Here is a 21,696-nt window from a genome sequence, read left to right as displayed (position 1 = left end):
CCTAAATATAAATTCTGAGTTTTTTTTCTCAAAAGTCTGAATTTTTGGAGCCATTATCCTCAAGTTTCTTGCTTCTGGTTCGTCTACGTATGTGATTTCTTATCCAGTGATAGCAAAATGCCAAAAAAGAAAGAAAGAAGAAATATTCTTTTTAATTGGGTCAGGTACATCATCTATAGAATTGACGTTAGAAGTGTGTGATACATTTTAATACACACTACGTAGTACATACATTACATACATACACACATTCATATAAATTATAATGGTAAGTCTAAACATGAGAGCTTTAGCCTCAAGAGGACTGGTTCACCTAGCAGATGGAGTTAAGCTGTTTCTTGAGATGTCAGGGCTCTCTATCTCCAGGAAGCTAGTGAGCAAGGTCTTACGAGATGATTGCGCCTTTGAGCTGCTCGAAGTCGATGACTTAAGCCCGTTCTCGTTTCCTCTCTCGATCCTGTCCGCGTCTTGTATCGCCACTATCACTTCCTGCATACTTGGCCTGCAATGCCCGTGCTGCGCAACGCATTGGTTTGCGACCTCTGCTACTCTCCAGATTGACTCGATCTTCACGTTGCCTAATACACATGGATCTATGATCCCACATACGTCTCCTTTACGGATCAGTGATCTTGCCTGTTGATGAACAAGAAAGATGTAAAAGGAAGGGATTTGTGGTTTGTTTGCATCTTGACGTTGTCGATGTAGTAATTTTAAAACTGTGAAAGGTGAAAACTTTCGAATAGAAAAGAAGATGTAGAGCTGCTTACCCAGTGAACTATGTTCAGTTCAGGACCGAAATCTTCCACTGAGACTGGTTTCTTTCCAGAGAGTAATTCAAAAAGAACAACGCCAAAACTGTAGACATCGCTCTTCTCAGTCAGCTGCTGACAAGCATAATACCTGTCAAAACAATGCCGTATCAGTCTCAGTTCATAAAAATGGAAGACTATATTTTGTTATTGTTGGCCTTACTCTGGATCAAGGTATCCAACAGTCCCTTTTGCGACACTGGATACGTGAGTCAAGTCTTCCTCTGTCTGCCTGGAGAGTCCAAAGTCAGAAACTTTGGCTCTCATGTTAATGTCCAGGAGTATATTGCTTGATTTCACATCCCTATGAATGATACTAGGATTGCAGCCAGTATGCAAGTATTCAAGACCTGTAATAATCTGAAGTTTTTGTCTGTCCAATGGATTCATATTATATATAGCCACACTAAAGATATAATCTTGAATTTTTACTACAAACCTTTGGCAGCGTCTTGTGCAATTTGTAGCCGAGTTGTCCAGTCTAATGGCTTGTAGTCGCTTGAACCTGTCAGGAATTGAATTCATGAATCATTCGCAGAATGAAAAGCTAAACTTAGGCATGAGAAGTATCTGGGAAATTTGTACAAACCGTGTAAGTGATCTCCCAAGGTTCCATTGTGCATATATTCGTAAACCAATAAACGCCGATCTGCTTCTTCGCAATATCCAATCAAAGGGACCAAGTTCCTGTGGTGAATTCTTGATAATAGAGCAACCTGCACGTTTGTCCCAATTAAATCGTCTAATGAAGAAATTTTGGGGCACAAAAAAGCCAAAATCAGCATTTGAAGTCTGCTCAATACCTCAGTCACAAATTGTCTGTTCAAGTAGCTAGAAGGATCTGCCATTATCTTAACTGCAACTTCTTTCCCATCTTTCATCTTACCATAGTAGACAGACCCAAAACTTCCTTTTCCAACTCTCTTGGAAAAATTATCGGTGGCCTCTTCAAGCACAGGAAGCGATATGAAATATGCTACACCTTCATCTAATAAGTGTCCGCCCCGCACAGCTGAATAAGCTACCAAACCTTTTGTCTTAGTCCCCGTGGAATCACCTAAAGAAACAAGAGTTATATTTTCCTACACTTGGGGAAAACCTGATAACAGCTATTTGATCAAAATCCAATGTCTATATACCTTTATCAGCTCTTTTCCTCTTTCGAAGGGCACAAAGTAAAACAAGACTTCCTCCAACTATTAGCAACAGAATTGCGATTGATATCCCGAGTATCAGCCTAAAGTGCTTTTGATGTGCCTCGTTCTGAAGCTCAGGATTATTATCATACCTGGAGAAAAGCATGTTACAGCTGCGTGTTAACACTTCAAGGGGAAACTCCATCAAAAATATTTCAAAAGTCGTGTTGAACTCAGTCTGTGACAAAAGACTAAATTTATCTTTGATTTGCTGTGAGCTTTTGTGTTCGACAAATCAACTTGTACATGTAGCATACTCACTTGAACAAAACTTTCCCTTTTAACAATGCTGAAGGAATCGTTCCTCTGAAAGAATTATTTTCTACAAACCTGCCAGATAATAACAAGTGTTAAAACTGCCATGCATAGAGTGGATAATTGCAGCCAAGATAGTAGTATAATTCACTGCTAAAGCAACCAAAATGCTTCACAAACATTGTGATTACATACAGTTCTTGTAGGTTAGGCAGATGGACAAGGTATGGTGGGAGTGAGCCACTAAGTTGATTGTTTTCTAGATGCCTGTAAAAGAGACGAGGCAAAGTAAATCTTTCTGGTATTCGAGTGTCATCAGATATAAGAGAAATATTGGTCTAGATTGCCAAGCTTACATGATCTTCAGGTTGACAAGTTTGCTCATGTCTGGAAGGATTCCAGTCAAATTATTACCGTCCAGCCATCTATAAAAGAGCGAGTTCACTCAACTAAAGAATAACAGAGACAAAGAGAGACTAATCCACGAAATATATCTTTAATGCAGCATCGAACAACTCACAACTCTGTTAATGCCTCCATATAATTGATATCAGGCAGAATCTCACCCCTCAGATTTTTTCTTGATAGAGCACTGTTGTAAGATGCACACAACAGGGTCAATTTGCATCATCTCAAGCATTAAATTTCACAAACTCTGTTTACTTGTGTAAAATTTTGTTTTGTAGATATTTACATTTTCGTGACTCTGGGTGGTGAGGTTGAGCTGCAGTTTACCCACGACCAAAGAATTGGGATACAAGGGTCTCCGCCTTCATTGGCCCAATCGCTATCAGGGGACAACGAACGAATTGCATCAAGAACAGACACTGCAGAATTAGAAAACTTATGTAAGCTCTTTTCAACAAATTTTGACTTGCATGTTTTCAGCAGCATCACAGATGGGGAAAAAGATATAGAGAAGAATTTACAAAGCAGTAGCCTCTAGTACTCACCATCATTCCTGTCAGTTCTCACAGATATTTGTAGATACTTGCTAATTTCAATTGCATTTAGGAGTGGCCCTCGCGTAGAATCCTTTGTCTTCCCAAATGAGAATGACAAAACAAAATCGAAAGTAACATTCATGTAGCTAGGTTCATAGAGAGTATAGCTCCCATTGGCATTCTCAGCAATATTCACCACCGCATTACTATAATCAGGGAAGTATGGCTGCACCAACTTAAATTTCCGGGTATCATTAGCACCAAGATCCTCAATTTCAGCAAAGTAAGCATATGCCCGAGCATTAGCAGGGAAGTCTTCCAAGTTTAATCTATAGCTGAGCAGTCCTTGTGTTCCAACTACTGCTGTTTGCATGACTTTCATAGGCGGATACTCTCTAGTCAACGTATTTATAGTCTTTGATGTATTGATTCTTGTCGTTCCAGGAGCCACACCAACAAGATAGTTTGGCCGTCTATTAACATCTGACTCCCAGATTCTGTCATATGGATCATCAGGGTACCTAAAAGAGAAAGTCTTTCAGCAATTTTCGATGCTTGTAAATTATACTTGTGAATGATGTAATGGAAATAAGAGTTTCAATAGGGTTTTACCTCAAGGCATCCATGCTTGGAGCACCAAAATTCACTCTGGCAGCAACCTTCAAGAAGAAATTATCCTCGTAATCAGTGGCATACATCGAAAGGTTCAGTGGGCGAAGCTCGAGAGTGGACAAGAAAGGAGAGCCGGTGATAGCACAGCATACACACACATCCACATAACCTGAAGTTGCCCTTACAATCAATTCCTCAACATAAACCCTAGAGACCTCCTGAATTGTCACTGTAGCCCATTTCGTTGCATCTAAGTAGAGTTGAAACTTTGGATAGGCTTCTTCACTTCCCAAGCTACCGTAAAGAAATGTCGTTCTGACAATGTATCTCCTTCTCTCTTTGGTGCTGAGTCTGTAACAATATTTCTTATTATCCGTTGGAAAATCTCTCCTGCTACGGTATTGCATCGAGTTCAAATTGGTACTTGCCAAAGCTACTGCCTTTCCGTTCTTGATAATCTCTGAATCTGAAACCCATCCTAGTCCAGTTCTCGGGTCCGTGTAGTTACTTGAGCCACCACAATCTATACTTACAAACTCTGCAAAATATAGTCATTCATCAAAATTACAATCATTTCCCACTAATTACAGCAAAACGCTCGACAAGAAAGAGTCTCGCTTAAATCCCATTGCACCAATCTTTCATGTGGACATTTTTAATTTAACAACAGTCGAAAATTGGAGACTTTGAGGCAACCCTTGTTTACTAAACCTAAAGATAATACTTTGAAATTGGACATCAAAAACATGTTCTACAACACTGAACACATCAAGAAGAAGAGTTCTTTGGAGCAATTAAACAAACAGATTATGGGCAAGAATGTACCTGCGACTTGAGACAGAACATGAGGTACTACTATGAACAAACATGTTACAGCTAGTTGAGCTGAGCATAAACCCATTGAAGATCACGCACACATCGATGCTCTAAAACAAAAGCTTTAAGGTTCACGAGAAAAGAAAGAAAAACTGTGTGATGAGAATGCAGTGAGAAAAAAAGGTGAAACTCCACATTGTTTTTGCTTTTGCTCTATAAAGTTGTGAGTCTGTGCAATGGAATGGTCACAGAGAATTTGTCTTTCTTTATATATTCGGATTAGCTTTTTCTTTTTCTACATTCCGGAAAATTAAAGGCATCGGTTTCACCTTTTCTCCTTTGGCTACTTGCTTTTGTTAAAGTGGTGTCGCACACAATTTCACGAACCTTTATTTCAAGTTCAAAAAACAAATGAGTTTAAAAAACTCTATTGACAAAATTAAGCTAGTTGACAAAAAAAAGCTACTGTATATATTTTCAAAAATAAAGTATATTATCTCATATATTATACAATACAGTATATTTGTATAATGAATGCAAAATTATGTAAATGTAGATAAATTTAAATATGAAAGAACTATATTTGCTGCATGTCCACTATGTCTTCAACCAAGGGCGGAGCTACCTTACGTCGGACAGAGTCCTGTGCCCCTTACTACTTTTTAATTTTTCTTAAATAATTTAGATATGTTTAATTAAAATATTTTTAATGTAGTGTTAAAATATAAAAAGTGCCCCCAACTAAAATTTGTTTTTCTTATTTATAAAGTTATGTCCCCTACTAATTTTTTTTCTAGATCCGCCACTGTCTTCAACTAACCCACAACCCAACCTTAGCAAGCTCAGCAACAAGGCAACAACACCATTGTTCCAAGTGGAAGGTGATATTAAACTCAACACACATGACGTATAAAGTTGTCTATAAAGTTTACATTATTCAACACCATATTCCTCTAGCCTGCTGTTTTTCTGTTTTATTCTTGTCGTTTTTCGTTAATCTACTGTAGTTTTTTGGTTAATCTGTTTTTTTATTGTATCTCTGTCTCCTGTAAAAAATCGAAAATGGTTTAAAACTTAACCTTTTACCAAAAAATAATATTCCTCTAGCCTATACAAGTTTTATGTTGCAGTTTCTGAAAGGTTTTATTTTTTTATAAACCACTAAACTAATATAACATGACAGTTTCTAATTAATAAGAATAGAAGCAGAAGCGTACCTTTTGGATCTATGGTTTATGCTCTGAATTTTAGGAATACTTCTTCTACAACAACAACTGAATAACTGTATGTCTCTGTTAATGAGATGCGGATAATTTCTGTATTTATTGCTAGAGTTATCATAGAGACCATAACCTTTCTATTTATATAGAGAAATAATTTCTAATTCGGCTCGTCATCAAATTAGAAATTATTAAATGCATCCTTATATTAATTTTTTATAACACTTATGTCCTTAGTCTTTGTTTTAATATCAAAATAATCATATAAGTTTTGATTATTTTAAATAGTGATCCTAACACATTGATTATACATGTGTGACTCCAAATAATTTTTATAGTTTCGACCAAATATTTAGTGTGATAAAAAAATTGAAATAACAGTTAAGTTTTGTGTATACAGCTTCTAAATTTGTCTTTAGCCCAATTAATAAGTATAGTGACTTTTTTATTTACAAAACTTTAATTCAAATACAATTGAGTTGATAGAGTTAAAGGCTAGTCCAGTAAAGTTCACACATACAAAATGGAAATATATGGCCATTAACTAGAAGTCTAGAATTAAGAGTTAATTAGGTGATATGTTTAAGACAACCGAATTGTTAGCACACTTTAGATGAAATGTTTATCATGTTTTGTGGTGAAAGATGACAAAACCACTGCTTAAAAATAATTTTACAAAAAATTTATAAATGGAGACCTAAATCTTAATAAAAAAAATAGAAATATTTTCTAGTAAAAGTGCAAAATAATATTGTTTTTTGTAAATATTCTATATTTGAGTATGTATTATCAGAATTCTCCTTTTTAATCACAGTCGGCTAAACGAAAGTTGAAAAAGGCATAACAGTTGAAGAAGACAGTCTACGGGAAAGCATACATGAAATTGAACCCTAATGTGTATAACGCTATAGTGGTATAATATTTTTGCAGATTTTATCAGAATATTTAAGGCAAATTGAATCAGAACATCTCGAGAAGTTCATGTGGATATCAAATAGGGGAATTATGCAGCTCTTGTTGTAAATTAAAAGTATATCAAACAGTTTACTAAGACCGCAATGAATTAAAAAACGTGTCATTATTCATTGAGACAAAAATGACAGGATAATGTATCAGTATAGTGTTCCACTAGGGGTGGTAAAAGCACTACTTGGGGGATTAACATCTTCCGTGCACAATTCTATATAGCGATATAAAGATATACTCTCATTTTTATGACAAATTTTAGCTTTCAACTCAACGAAAGATTCCATTAACTCTAAGGTTTTGTTTGTAAGAATATGCAGGTTAACAACATAATGAATAACTACATTTATTTTATATACAAGTAATAGCTATGAGGAGATTCATATAGAAACCAAACAAACCCGCTCAAGAATCAGTAAAGGACTACAAAGACATTCATTTCTAGCAAGAGAAGTAAAAGCACATAAGATTACCTGAGTCAAAGACCTTCTCAGTAAATTGTTCATCACAGATTTCTTTTAGAGATGGGGGAAGCTTGTTGGAGGATTTTGAAATGGCCACTTGTTCTGCAGAGCTGCTTCCTTTGGTAGAACCGCTTCCTTCTCTAGAGTTGTTGTCATCTGCTTGAGATTCTATGTTTCTTTACCAAATTTTAGAAATAAATATGTCCAAAAAGTTATGCTCAAAACTTACTCGAATGAAAATTTTAGTATTAAAAACATATATCAAAAGGTCTATATTCATACTTTGTCAATATTATTAAAATGAGTCTGCATAGAATGCATTATTTGAGTATTATCGGTGATGAATAAGTATACAACACTAACACATATTACCACCACCTTAAAGTCAATTCTCCATGACGAAAGAGCCACTGACACGCAGCCCACAACAACAAAGCTCTGATCCGCCAAAATTCTTGGGATATCCAATTTATAGGAAAGTCATGCTCAAAACTTGCTCAAATGAAAATTGGTACTAAAAACATATATCAAAAGGTCCATACTTCATACTTTGTCAATATTATTAAAATGAGTCTGCATAGAATGCATCATTTGAGCATTATTTTTTCAATGTCAAAATAATCATCATGTTGATAAATTTAAGTAAGTTATGAAGGGGAACTATTTAAGGCACAATGTTATTCTTCTTCATGTGTTTGTCAAATGTTTTCATGTTTTATTTTTACGAATAATATGATTTGTATGTGTTTATTAATTGATAAGTGATGAAAAAGCTGATGAAACATTCGACTACAACGACAAATCCCATCCAACAGGAAGAAAATTTCTAGGAGCCGAGGTAAAATGCTCACTTTTTAAAGAATCATCAACAAAAGAACCATAGCACAACTCCTAAATACTAAACAAGCATTAAATGTTTCATGCGACAAAGGTGTTAAAACGCAATTTTAGATATAATGGACATCAAAACAGACTACCTTGATGCAATTACATTATGTCGCACCTGTCAAAACCACACATCCATCGGTTTCCTAGTCTCATAATTAGCAAAATCCAAAATCTGTTTTCTCTTATAAATACATCTTAGCTGCTTCCAACAAAATAAAGCCATATCAGTTCATTCGATCGCTAAAAAATTAGTCTATGAATATAGAAACAACTTACTCATCATATCAATCATTTATGCTTAGTTCATATACACGAGATTAATTTAGTCCCTAAAAGCCATGTATGCAGAGACGATTGACATCATTCCTTTGTTTGTTTTCCTCAAGTCGCTTATCTTCTCAGCAAATTGCTGAGTGTGCCCAAGGATCACTTCTTTGCCGACATTAGAACTAGATCCACCTTTCCTTCCATCAGAAATGTTGATTCTCCGACCAGTTACATTGTTCACATTTGATTTGAACACATCATAAAAAAACAAATATTTACATTCGTTTGCTTAAGTAAACCGTTTATTCAGCTTTCACCATTTGAATCCTTGTGTTTTGTCTATCAAGTCACCATGTGAGCTTGAGTTTGTCATTTATGGGTATGTAAATAGAAATGTCAACATCGTAGGTCCCAAGTTTCCAAATTCACATGAACGAAATTTAAGAAAGACGACACAACAGAAAAATAAAAATAAAAATAAAATCAGAGAAGGTTAAGAAGAGAGAGTAGTTAATTCCGGTGGTTTGCTGCTCATCTACTTCTACCCACCTTCGTCTCTTCCGTCGAATTCAATTCTTCTTCCCCCACTTCCCATCTCTCTCTCTCCCCTTAAAAAACCCTAATTTTCTCTTCTCATTTGACTGAAAAACCATTTCTTTCTCTCATGGAGATCTGTACTTACTTCAAATCCCAGCCCACCTGGCTCCTCGTCCTCTTCGCCCTCGGCTCAATCTCCATCCTCAAATTCGTCTTCTCCCTCCTCAGATCTTTCTACATCTACTTCCTCCGACCCGGCAAGAATCTCCGGCGATACGGATCCTGGGCCATCGTCACCGGACCCACCGACGGTATCGGTAAAGCTTTCGCCTTTCAGTTAGCCCAGAAAGGTCTCAACCTCGTACTCGTCGCTCGTAACCCCGACAAGCTCAACGATGTCTGCGATTCGATTAGATCCAAGTACAGTAATACCCAGATCAAGACGGTGGTGATGGATTTCTCCGGAGATATCGATGAAGGCGTGAGGCGTATCAAGGAGACGATCGAGGGTTTGGAGATTGGTATTCTGATTAACAACGCTGGGATGTCGTATCCTTACGCTAAGTACTTCCACGAGGTTGATGAAGATTTGCTTAATAACTTGATCAAGATCAACGTTGAAGGAACCACCAAGGTTACTCAGGCTGTGTTGCCTAATATGCTTCAGAGGAAGCGAGGAGCCATTATCAATATGGGTTCTGGTGCTGCTGCTCTTATCCCTTCGTATCCTTTCTACTCTGTTTATGCCGGCGCCAAAACGTAAGGCATCCAGATCAAGAACCGTTCTTTGTTTGAAACCTGATGCTTCGAGTTGTATTGAGAAGTAACATTGTTTGTTTGCATGCTTGTTTCTTCTCTGTCTCAGGTACGTGGATCAGTTCACAAGGTGTCTCCATGTTGAGTACAAGAAGAGTGGGATTGATGTTCAATGCCAGGTGAGCTTTCCTGAATCATTGCTGCTTCGTTTTGTGTCTTTGGATTGATTTTGTTAGAGATTTTATGCTGGAAGAAAGAGATTTGGGATTTGTTTAAGACAGTAGATGGTATTGCTTGTAAGTGTAGATTCGTAAGAACCGAAAGTAGGATTGAGCAATGAGTAATCCCGATCTTATCTTTGTAAGAAAGAAAAAATGGTATTGCAGATGGATCATAGGTTATCAAAGCTAAATCATTTGGCCCATTTGTTAAAAAACATTCTAGAAGACGAGGAATGCTGTATTTTTTCATGGTTTTCTGGCCCTGTTTCTGTTTCTTTAGTGGACCTAGAAGGTTGATGATTTGTAGTTTTAAGCTAATGAGGAACTATTGCATTACATTTCTCTTTTCTGAATACTTCTCTGATGTGAGATCTCGTTTCTGATTATCTATTGAGGAATGTTAAAACTAGGAAGCTAGGGAATCTATGTCGTGATCTTAGATGATTAATTGTTTCAGATGTAGAATCTGTGGGCTTTTCCATGTCTGTTATAGCTGAGTTTGGAGTTAAATATAACCAAAACAAGTTTAATGGGTCACACTGGTCAATAACTTTATTGATTTCTTGAGACTATATGTCTAAAATTTCGGTGGCTGTTTTCATAGGTTCCCTTGTATGTTGCGACAAAGATGACATCAATAAGAAGAGCATCTTTCTTGGTGGCATCTCCAGAGGGATACGCAAAGGCAGCACTGCGTTTTGTAGGCTATGAAGCACGGTGCACACCGTACTGGCCTCATGCCCTCATGGGTTTTGTTGTCTCTGCATTGCCCGAGAGCGTTTTTGAATCCTTTAACATTAAGAGGTGCCTCCAGATCCGGAAGAAGGGTCTGCTTAAAGACTCCAGGAAAAAGGAATGAAAACTTTTTGTCAGGGCTTAAGTTACTGCAAGACTTTCTTCTTCTTGCAGTTGGTATCTTGAAAGTTACTGTTCTTGATCTTTGTAAGACTTGTAAGCTATTATTAGTTTCTCCATGTTCCCCAGATTGTTTCCGTGTTCTAAAATTCAAAAGACTAACGTACACGAATCGTTGATATCCTCACTTTTTTTTTATTTATTTATTTGAATAAAATTGAATGTTGGAAAAAGTAATGAAATGTTTTGAGAGGTTATTACAATTTACAAGTAACGTATTTCACCTATATTTAGGAAACCAAGCCATGTGGCCATTGGTATTGGATAATTTAGCTTGTTACACACATCAATTCATTAATAGTTAAACAGTCAAACACACGACATTAGGTGACTAACGAAAGGTAATGAGGGTCTACTTAATCTAATTAACCACCGGTTTATTCATTTACATCATATGCTCTATTGGAGCCAGAACAAGAAAATTACATGCACTAGCTATATGTCGACGCATGATGCTTACTCGCCAAGCATAACTTTGCCTAATAGCTCCAATTATTGGGGGTTCTTAATCTATTCGAAAAGATAGATCCGTTTTCGTCTGGAATGAAAAACATTAGGGACGGGAGTGAAATTATGCAATAATTGATCCATCTGAAAAGGCGTCACGTGAGAAATACCCCCATTTTTCACACAGTAACGGAAAATTAAAAAACCTTCGAAATCGGAAATTTTCGATCGCCATTGACCATTGTATTTAGAAATTCTTGCTTGAAGAAATCACCAGATGAGAGGTGCTGCTATAGGAAGAAGATTGTCAAACCCTAATGGCATTATGCTTTCATCCATAGCCAAACAGATTCCATTTTCTCATCCAACAACAACCCAAATCTCATTTCTCCTCTTCCTCCGACGTCGCTGACCGTGGCCGCGGCCGTGGACGAGGTTCCGCAATCGGCAGTGAAGATGGATGATATGGAGAGAAGATCAGAGAGTGGCGTCTCTGATCTGATCAGCCACACCTTTAACCTCAAAGTTCTTCCATCTTCTCATCTCCTTCTTCTGATTCCTCATCTTAAATTTCTATTCTTTTCCATGAATCCAATTCCGGGTTTCTCAGCTGAACAAGAGGCTTTGAATATATTCGTTGGAGATTCTGTCGATGGAGAGAAGTTTGATAAGAAAAATGGGACCTAAGATTATGAAACATTTAGCACAAGGTTTATGAAGGGTATATGCGAAAGGGATTTGCATCATACTGCTCATGATGCTTATGAAACCAATCTCGTGGTAAAGTTTACAACTTGATGCAAGAAAATGCTGATACTGAATTTTCAACGAGAAGCAATGTGGTAGGACATGTGATATGATTCATAACTTGTGGTAGCTTTGAAATGTAGACGATTGTTAACTTAATAGGCCTGTATGATTCTCAGAGTTTATCAAGTTTTAACAGCCTCTGAGGTCTTTGGTTCTTTCATTGTGAACTTGGTGTTTCAGCTCAAGGAACCGATGGAGAAAGTGCCTTTTTGTTGTTTGGCTTTGCATGAAAATATATGTTGAATCTCTCAAGTTTTCTGTGTCTCTAGATTGAGTGTGAGCAAAAATTGAATCCTGACATTAATGAGAAGCCACCAATGTCTCTGCGAGAGTACCTTGAGAAGGTGAAACCTTTCAATATGGCTTACAAAGGAATCAAGAGGAATGGGAGGTAACAATGTTCAGTTTGCAATGCATTTTACAAACTGAACATTGTTATAGCCAAGGACATAAAGTTTATGTTTTGGCTTAGATTAGTATTTACGATAGGTTATGATGATTTTGAAACAACAAAACCATGTATATATAGGGACAAATGATCTTATAAGCGCAACCTAGTTACAGTTAAAAATCGGAGTATATAGTAGTAGCAGACGAGATCAAACAAGGATGATAATTGTCCCAAAATTTAAACATAAAACTGTCCATAAAACAAAGGATTAATCTTACATTTGAATCCCAACAAAGATAATATAAAAAGTTTTATTTTTTATTTAGACCTCATTTTGTTGAGTTGGTTCAAAGCAGGCTGCAATATATTGTAAAGAACCCAAAGCAGAGCCGGAGCAACCACAAACAACAACAACTGTCCCCTGTTGTCTCCAACTTTCGCCGCAGCTTCCGCCACCGCCGCCATCTCGTTAGCCACACTCGCCGATGCCTCAGGCGGCGAAGTCAAAAGCCCGGACGCGGCGAGACCACCGCCGATGCCAAGACCAACGACGACTCCTCTGCTCTCGCGCATCTTGTTGACCTGGTTAAGAGCAGGCTGGAGGATGTTGAAGAGGACCCATCCGATGGCCGGGACGATCGGGAGGAGGAGAGCTAAGCCACGGTTGTCGCTGCCTTCCACGGCGGCGGCCGCGGCGAGGTTAGCGATCTGGTGGGCGGCGAAAGCGGGTTCGGAGTAGCTGAGGGCGGAGAAGACGGCGCCGGCGAGGGCGGTGCTTGTGACGGCGAGAGAGACGGTGGGTTTTGGTGGGGTTGGGAGGGAGATGAAGGGTTTGGAAGAGATGGGTTTGGTTTGGTTTAGGGGTTTAGGAGGAGATGACATGCATTTGGCTGATGTCGCCATTGTTGCCGCCATTTGCCTGAGCTCTGATCGGAGATGAGAGAGAGAGAGGTTTGAGGAGGAGTTTGAGAGATGGGTTTTGTTTTGGGATTATAGGAGGAAGGAGAGAAGGAGGATCAAGTGGAAATGAAAGGCTTCTGGATACTTCTCTTATCCAAGGAGAAGAGAGTTTTGAGATTTTGGTGAGATTTGAGCCACAGATTCTATGTCCTACTCACCTTTTTCTTATCACTTCGCTTCTTCCTCCTCTTATTTGCATGTATTTTTTACTTTCAATTAGTGAAAAATTAATTTAAATATTTAAAAATATTTTCACCCATTTCAAATTATTAAATATTTTGATTTTTTTGAAAAGTCGACAAAAAAAAATATTTTAGATTTTTATACATATTAAATAATTATTTATCATTATAACTTTATCTTATTTTTGTTAATTGCTACTTGAATTTTTATTTTACCTGATAAAAAATATATGAATAAATTAAATAAATAACTATAACCAACAAATGTAAATCATATAATTGTTTGTTTCAAAGTTAACACACTCTATCGTATGACTACTAAAATGTTTGTAGCCGCAATGGTAAGATCCAAATTTTGCATTTCAAGTGGGTGTTGCGATTCGTTTTTAGGACGTCTTTTCTCGTGCTTTCGGTATATACCATCAACATTAGACTTTGATATTTTTATCTCATGTATTTCTTCAAAGAAAATTTTGGTACTGAATATTTATAAAATTTAAATGTTAAATTACGAAATCACTTATATTTATCATTTAGATCTCAATAGATAAATATTATTAAGCCATGAATATTTGGTATTGCAATAAACATGGATTTACAATTACCGGTACTGTTCATCTAGATTTGCAAAATCAAATGATACCGGATAAAATCTTATTTAGTGTTCATTGTTCAGTAATCAAATTGGTTTTGCATCCCCTAATCATCATTTTTGTTTAGATTGAACCTGTTTCGGTTCAGTTTTGTATCTACGAATTTGTTCTTCCTGATTTTAATTCACTTTCACCAATGGTCCAATAAATGCATAAAAGGAAATTATGTATTGTTGATTACAGTTGAGGTCGGTCCGGTAATTTGAGTTCGAAAGAGATTAACTTGATTAGATTTTATTCAATTCTCAATTACAGTTCGTTCAGTTCGGAGGTTTCTCGACGAAGTCGATATAATATTCAGGTCTCTATTCTCTGGGTCCAAAAAAGATTCCTTCTACAGTAACAATTCTACTATTTATAGCACAAGAACGAGGAGACGTCCTAGGGCTTCTCGTTCGGCTCTCACCGCCTTTCGTTGTTGGGCTTCTTTCTCATGGGCCACGCTGTCAGGCCAGGCCCATTTCGACTAAGACCATCATAAACCGGGGTCAATTGGGCCGGTCTCGGTCTTTAACCGGTCCTGACCGAGGAGCGGAGCGTACCACCAACATGTATTTCCTTTTTGCAACTGAGTGAAACGACTGCAAAGTTCAATAAATGTGTTGCCTTATTAACTGAACACTTGAATAGTATAGCCTTATGAAGTGAAATCATAAATGAACACTTGAACATAATAGCTTCCGTATATGACTTAGCTAGTTTGGTAAATAGGTAATTACTCCCTTCGTTTTTAATTATTAGAGGCAGAGGACTGGCCGCTCTCCTGCCCACATCCTGTCTTGCAGCACTAACTTCACTCTTAGGTTTGCTTAAGAGCCTCAGTGAGCATATTTTCAGAGTTTTCGACTTGTGGTATTACTTTCTCGGTAGTTTGTTTCATCCAATAGGTCAGCCGAATTCTCACCTAAATTCTTAATAATTCGAGTAAAAATCAAATAGAAAATATGATATTTTAAAGAATTTTGTCAAAATTTGGAGAGATTTTGGATCATTTAGCATTTTGGATAGGTTAATAATCACTTGAACCATTTTCGTATTCATTAGAATAAACTAGAGTTGTTTAGATGTTACAAATGGATAATTATATAAGTGGATATGAGATGAAAAATTCGAACTTGGTTATAAATCGAATTAAAAAAACCAGTTTTGAAATAGACAACGTTCAGTTAGATATCTACGTAGAAAAAGATGACATCACGGTAAAAAAATCAGGCGTTTTTACAACAAAATTAATATCGTCCAAACGTGTTTTTTTTTTTTTTTTTTTTAACTCATTTTACATTTTTTGACCAAAAAAAGATCATAATTTCTGTTGCACATTTTTTGTTCTTTCACAAAGTTAATAGCAAATGATCTAAAACAATGGACTTGGGCTTGCTTACAAGTGGACTTGTAAGTATTTTATTTCCATTTGTGGACGCAGCAGCAGACACCTAAAATCGTTTCGTGGAAAATGCAGAGAGATACATAAAGATTGAAGCTTTACCCCAATCCATTCTTCGTTTCCATTATTAAAAAAAAAAGGCAAATGAACAATCTTTTTTATAGAAATTCACGGAGAAAGAACAACAGAACAAATTTTAGATTGAAAGTCCGTTCCTTTTCTTCTCTGTGATATTCCACCGCAAACAATCTCTCTCTCTCTCTCTCTCTCTTTCATTTTCTCTCTTTTGGTCCAACTTGTGAGTCCCAAAGTCTGGTAATTTTTCCCTTTGAACCGTCGATGCAATTCTGGTGAAATTATGGGTCTTTTCTGATCCTTCTTCTGCTTTAACCTTTTCTATATATGTTGATGATCCCTGATCGAGGATCACGATCATGATCACGATCTCCTAGAACAGAGAATCCTATTTTGTGTTTGGTTTTTTTGACTGATCGCTTAATATTTATTAACCATGATTCTGATCTGGGTTTGTTCTTACTATAGACTGCTTATGTTTTTGTTAAAATCAAGTTTGAATCTAATGATCTTGTGTTTTTGTACTGCAATTCTCGATCTTGATGATCTTATTTGGCTTAAACATGAACAGCATTTCTCTCGCAAGTTTCCATCATTTCACGGTCGGTGTTCATCAATTCTTAGCGTCAAAGGTAGCTCCTTTGTTATACTATATGTATAATAACAAAAGCCTGAAGATTTTGACTATTAGGGAGTTTTTAGATCACAGGACTGAACAATGCACTAGTTTAATCATATGGTTTTGCTGATATTTAGTGAGTTATAGAAAACATTTGGGCTCTGCAAAAACCGGAGCAGTGTCCTAATGGATACTACAACATCAAATGGTAGTAGCCCTGCTGCTACGTTACAACTTCATAGCATCTCTGAGAATCCAATCTCCGCGGCTATGGAGTTGCCTTTCCCTTCATTTATGTGTCTAAAACGCCAATGCCTTGGGAACTCTGCTCCTGGGGAGTTCTTCTTGGCTTCTTGTCCTTCCATTGTCCTTCATGTTCTCACAACTTGTGACTTAGGTCCTCGGGACCTTGCGAAACTCGAGGCAAGTGAAGTGATAATGCTCTGTCTTGTTTTCATGTTTTCTGATTCGTGTGGATTGATGCTATTCTGATTGGTTATTCTTTATCTTCAGGCAACATGTTCGTTTTTCAGAATGCCGGCAAATTTTTCTCCGGACCTTGAACTCTCCATCTCAGAAGTTGCAGCTCTCGATAGATGCCAAAAGAGGGCGATATTTAAACGCATGGGAGAGGAAGAACGCCAAGAAATCAAAAGGAAATGCGGAGGCTCGTGGAAGCTTGTTCTAAGGTTCTTGCTTGCTGGTGAATTTGGTTGCAGGCGCGAGAAATCACAGGCACTTGCAGGTCCTGGTCATAGCATCGCCGTAACATCAAAGGGCGTTGTTTACTCTTTCGGATATAACGGTTCAGGACAACTCGGACAGGGATCCACTGAAGACACTTGGCAGCCTCGACCAGTCAGGTTACACATTTCTTTGATGGTTCAAATTTGGCCTAATAGTCAGAAAAGTTGAGGTTAATGTGAGGTACATTGTGTTTGCAGATCACTTAACGGTATCCGGATCATTCAGGCAGCTGTTAGCACTGATAGAACAATGTTGATCAGTGATGCTGGTGAAGTTTATGCTTTTGGAAAAGATTGGTTTAGCGAAGCTGGATTAGAAGTTCAAGAAACTAAGCTCATCACAACTCCCAAGCGAGTCAAGTCTTTGAACGGAATCTTCGTGGTTCAAGCCACGATAGGGAATTACTTCACGGCGGTTTTGTCGAGAGAAGGCAGAGTCTATACATTATCATGGGGAAAAGATGAGAGACTCGGTCACGGAACCGACCTTAACTGTATGTTGCCTCATCCTTTGTTGGGGGCCTTGGAGGATATCCCGGTCGTGCAAATTTCTGCTGGCTTTTGCTATCTTCTTGCTCTAGCATATCAACCTACGGGCATGTGAGTCTTTGTAATGTTTCCTCTGTTCTTGATCCGATTTGTATGTGCTTACTTCTTGCTTCTGTGTAGGTCTGTGTACTCTGTTGGATGCGGTTTGGGTGGGAAGCTAGGTCATGGTATTGCAACCAGTGAAACACAGCCTCGCTTGATTGAGCAGTTTAGTCTCTTGAAGATGGAACCGGTTATGGTCTCAGCAGGGACATGGCATGCTGCTGTAGTTGGGAGAGATGGGAGAGTCTGCACGTGGGGTTGGGGCCGGTATGGCTGCTTGGGTCACGGTACCGAAGAGCCAGAGTCGGCTCCCAAGGTTGTAGAGGGGTTAAAAGATGTTAAAGCGGTCCATGTCGCCACTGGAGATTATGCAACCTTTGTTGTCTCTGATGATGGTCAGGTTTACTCGTTTGGCTGTGAATCTGCCAATCTTGGTCAGGTAAAGTCTGTGTTCTTGTTTTTTTTTTCTTTTCTTGGTTTTTTGGAATGGAGTCAATGGTCTTGATATCCGGAGATTAGCAGGGAGATGTGGATGAGAATACTCTGATCCCTAAGCTGGTTACGTCGTTGAAGGAGAAGAAAGAGCGTGTGGTTCATGTGAGTTTGACAAACTCGACTACTTGGGCTGGTCATACATTTGCAATGGCCGAGTCAGGGACTCTCTATGCGTTTGGGGCTGGGGAGAGAGGGCAGCTTGGCGTGGAGCTAGGTGATAACTTGGCTGAAAGAGCAGAACCTGCTAAAGTTGTCGGTATTGATCTTTCTTAGAGATTTGGAAGAAAAAAAAAAAGAAATATCTTCTTAAGTTAGGTTTGCATCACCAGGTCCATTGATCTTGGCTAATGTTTAAAGAAGTAAGTGGGCTGTACATAGTAACAGACATTTTTAAGATGGTTATGGTTTCTTTTGTTATTTTTAATTTAGGAAGGAACAATAAATATTTCTTTGGATATTCTAGTTTGCTATTTTAGCGTTTACATTTTGGCGCGTTTAGCGTTTTTGTAAATGGGTGTTGATGACAAGTTAGGACTCTCAAGTACATGGACTTGAAACTCTAGGGGTGTAGCACAGGCCTAATAGAATTTGATTCAAACAATGCAAGCCACACATTTTTTACCCATTAACAATTATAGTTAGCCCAAGTTTCCGGTCAACTACATAGTTAAATGAAGCTGCTGTGTATAGTACCAGAGATGCTGCTCAAATTATGATTTCGTATTAAATATCTTCAAAAACAAAGTTCGAACATATATTTTTCCGAATTGAAAGTTTGAAACCTCAGAACACAAATTCATATTTAAAAACAACAAATAATATGTATCGAAAACATTTTTTGTGTATAACATCATTTCTAGTCTGATTGGGTTCGAATTTCTAAATTGGGAGTTAAATTGTGATTATGTGACCATTAGATTAGAAGATAAAAAAGAAAAACTAATTTTTGTCTCTTAGATTGATCAAGAAAGAAAATATAGTCCAAAGTTTCACATGTGTTTTTAAACATTTGTGAGTTTTAACTGCAAAAAAGGTTAAGAAAATCTCTACGAATAGACATAAAATTTAAACAGATTTCAAATCTTCTCTTCTCATAAAAACAAAAAGGCTGCTAAGGATTAAAATTTTATGTTTCTTTTTTTTTTTTGGTTAAATGTTAAATTTTATACCAAATTTTTGATTTTTTTACAGACAATACAGAGATACAACGAAGAAAACAGAAAACCAAAATCTACTGACACACAAAAACAACAAAGAAACAACAGAAACACAAAAAAGCCAAAGATCCAGCAAGTAAGAGAAGAAAATTAAAACCGAAACCAAACAAGATGAGAAAGCAGCAATCACGTGCAAAAGCACAGACCATCACGTTTTTGCCGCAGCTCAAAGAACTGGAGTTTACATCATAGTTGCCACGAGCGTCCTTCCGAGGCCCGTCCTCTAACCACCGGAAAAAATACCTACAGCTTCTCCGAAAACTGACGCGATATCCGAAATTCGTAACGGACTAAACTGCAACCGGTGACAAGGAAGTCTGAGCGGTAATCGGAGAAGTCACTTCCAACCACCATTCCCGTAGAAACCGAAGTCTCCATAGGGACCAACCTCCACAGCTACAATCTAACCGGACAACAGACCGGCGCCTCTACAATACACATCTCGAAAGGCTCCACTATCTACACCGAACCACGATCGGAGTCCTCACGAGTCAAGACCAAGACCAAACTGCGAAACTGCTGAGAATTGCTGATAACACAAACACACACCCACAGCGAAACCCGAGCCACAACGGTGAAAAGACGGCACCGGAAACTTCGTCGAACATGGTGAGAGAACAGCCGCTGAGCCACCCGCCTAAAACCACCGTCGAGAGACACTGTTGGTGGAGCCACACACGCCGGAAGAAACGAGAGCCACCACTCCGAGGCTAGCCACAAGCCAAACCTCTCCTGCGAAACCAAAACCAGAGACTGAACCCGTCCTCTAGGTCCGAATCGCTGCCGCTGGAGCCGAGGAGATCAAAGCCTACATCGCCACCACACCTATGCCTCGGGAACACCGCTATGAACAAAACGAGGCAGAGATGGACTTTAACCGGGGAGAGACGAACTACACCACCGAGGAAAATCGGAGAGCTCGCCGCCGGCGACGAGGACTCGCAAAGAAAAGCCAAAAGAGACCGTCGGAGGGAAACGCCGGTGAACACCAAAGAAAGCAAACCCCACCGAGATAGAACGACGCGAACGGCAGAGAGGCGCATCACCACAAGGAGATCGCCTTCCACCACCGCAACCCCAGCGACGCCACTGAAATCCGTCGCCGTCGAACGAAGACTACACACCGGAGAAACTTCACTTTGACGCCACACCGAGCCGACGGCCGAACTGAGACAAAACACCTAACAAACGAAAGAGGAGGCCATCAGAGTCCCTCCTCCGGCGACGGTGAGCCACCACGCGCGCCGGAGAGGGAGATCGGAAGGATCCTTTAAGGTATCTGCAAGAGAAAGTTTCAAATCTGATTTCGCTCGAGAGAGAAAAGGAGGAGAGAGAAAAGGTTCATTTTGTGTAATATGATAAATTTTTTTTTTTTTTTATGGTATATTGGTTAGTTTCAATATGCATAATCATCACTATTGTTATACACTTTTAGAGCAACTCCAATCGGATTCCATATTTTCAATTATGGAGTTCTCACATCTCCAATGGAATTCCATTTGTAACGGCATATTTTGCTTTTTAGAGTTTTGTAAATAATATAACACCAAATTTTGTGTGACATTATTCACAGAACTCTAAAATAATAATAATATTATTATTATTAATTATAATATAAATATGATATTATTTACTAATTGATTAAATTTTATAACTATAATTAATATATCATAATTTTTTATTTTATTATTTATGAAATGTTAAGTATAATTAATATGAAAATTTAATTATAATTAATAAGAATACATAACTATTTAGCTTAGCATAGGCAATTGAAGGATCAAGAAGTTTATATTTAACTTCAAAATGTATCAATTCTAATTTTTTTGTACGGAATGTAATGTTATATATAATTTATAGTTAAGTTATTATATAAATAATTAGTATTGATCAAAATTGTTAAAAATAAAAATTTTAGTTTTAATTATATAATAATAAAAATATTATTTTTTTAGTGTGAGATTTGGTGTTGTGGTTGGAGATGAAAAAAATACTATTCACCTAAATATCAAATTTAACTATATTCACAACACCAAATTTGGTGTTTGGATGAATAGTGGTTGGAAATGGTTTCATTGTAAAAGCTAAATAGTACTCTCTCCGTTTCACAAAGAGTGTCGTTTTAAGGTTTTATTTTTGTTTCACAAAGAGTGTCGTTTTATATTTTCAATGCAAAATTTTAAACAATATTCCAGTTTTAACCCTATTAATTTAATGTATTTACTAGATAAAAACAAATCATTTAATGTATTAATTA

General features: G+C 37.6%; 4 protein-coding genes across 6 annotated transcripts; 2 read left to right on the top strand and 2 right to left on the bottom strand.

Moving 5' to 3' along the window:
• Nucleotides 1–125: 125 nt before the first annotated feature.
• LOC18008490 (probable LRR receptor-like serine/threonine-protein kinase At1g67720) lies at nucleotides 126–4,872 on the bottom strand. The gene is made up of 15 exons (XM_006391168.2): nucleotides 4,645–4,872; nucleotides 3,820–4,357; nucleotides 3,217–3,728; nucleotides 2,958–3,090; nucleotides 2,784–2,855; nucleotides 2,620–2,688; nucleotides 2,459–2,530; nucleotides 2,270–2,338; nucleotides 1,952–2,100; nucleotides 1,616–1,869; nucleotides 1,402–1,528; nucleotides 1,252–1,317; nucleotides 976–1,162; nucleotides 771–903; nucleotides 126–636 (listed from the first exon to the last, which is right to left on the bottom strand). Exons 1-15 carry the CDS (start codon nucleotides 4,718–4,720, stop codon nucleotides 310–312), a joined length of 2,784 nt encoding a protein of 927 aa, XP_006391230.1. The 5' UTR covers nucleotides 4,721–4,872; the 3' UTR covers nucleotides 126–309.
• Nucleotides 4,873–8,941: 4,069 nt separating this feature from the next.
• LOC18008483 (very-long-chain 3-oxoacyl-CoA reductase 1) lies at nucleotides 8,942–10,975 on the top strand. The gene is made up of 3 exons (XM_006391166.2): nucleotides 8,942–9,736; nucleotides 9,843–9,912; nucleotides 10,559–10,975. Exons 1-3 carry the CDS (start codon nucleotides 9,105–9,107, stop codon nucleotides 10,811–10,813), a joined length of 957 nt encoding a protein of 318 aa, XP_006391228.1. The 5' UTR covers nucleotides 8,942–9,104; the 3' UTR covers nucleotides 10,814–10,975.
• A 1,677-nt stretch (nucleotides 10,976–12,652) lies between these two features.
• Nucleotides 12,653–13,543, bottom strand: LOC18008485 (photosystem II core complex proteins psbY, chloroplastic). Its single transcript, XM_006391165.2, has one exon. It carries the CDS (start codon nucleotides 13,430–13,432, stop codon nucleotides 12,836–12,838), a length of 597 nt encoding a protein of 198 aa, XP_006391227.1. The 5' UTR covers nucleotides 13,433–13,543; the 3' UTR covers nucleotides 12,653–12,835.
• Nucleotides 13,544–15,822: 2,279 nt separating this feature from the next.
• LOC18008376 (ultraviolet-B receptor UVR8) lies at nucleotides 15,823–18,697 on the top strand. Of its 3 annotated transcripts, XM_024152199.1 has the most exons (7): nucleotides 15,823–16,011; nucleotides 16,343–16,403; nucleotides 16,528–16,813; nucleotides 16,904–17,253; nucleotides 17,335–17,736; nucleotides 17,806–18,166; nucleotides 18,247–18,697. In XM_024152199.1, the coding sequence occupies exons 3-7, from the start codon at nucleotides 16,577–16,579 to the stop codon at nucleotides 18,493–18,495; spliced, it is 1,599 nt and encodes a 532-aa protein (XP_024007967.1). In that variant the 5' UTR covers nucleotides 15,823–16,011; nucleotides 16,343–16,403; nucleotides 16,528–16,576; the 3' UTR covers nucleotides 18,496–18,697. The 3 variants fall into 3 exon arrangements, with proteins under 3 accessions (XP_024007967.1, XP_024007963.1, XP_024007972.1); XM_024152195.1 differs by having other exon boundaries at nucleotides 15,823–16,403; XM_024152204.1 differs by having other exon boundaries at nucleotides 15,823–16,813; nucleotides 18,250–18,697.
• Nucleotides 18,698–21,696: the final 2,999 nt, after the last annotated feature.

Source organism: Eutrema salsugineum, unplaced genomic scaffold (genome assembly GCF_000478725.1).
Source record: "Eutrema salsugineum unplaced genomic scaffold, Eutsalg1_0 scaffold_9, whole genome shotgun sequence".
In the NCBI taxonomy this organism is placed as follows: Eukaryota; Viridiplantae; Streptophyta; class Magnoliopsida; order Brassicales; family Brassicaceae; genus Eutrema; species Eutrema salsugineum.
This window is presented reverse-complemented; position numbering and strand designations above follow the sequence as displayed.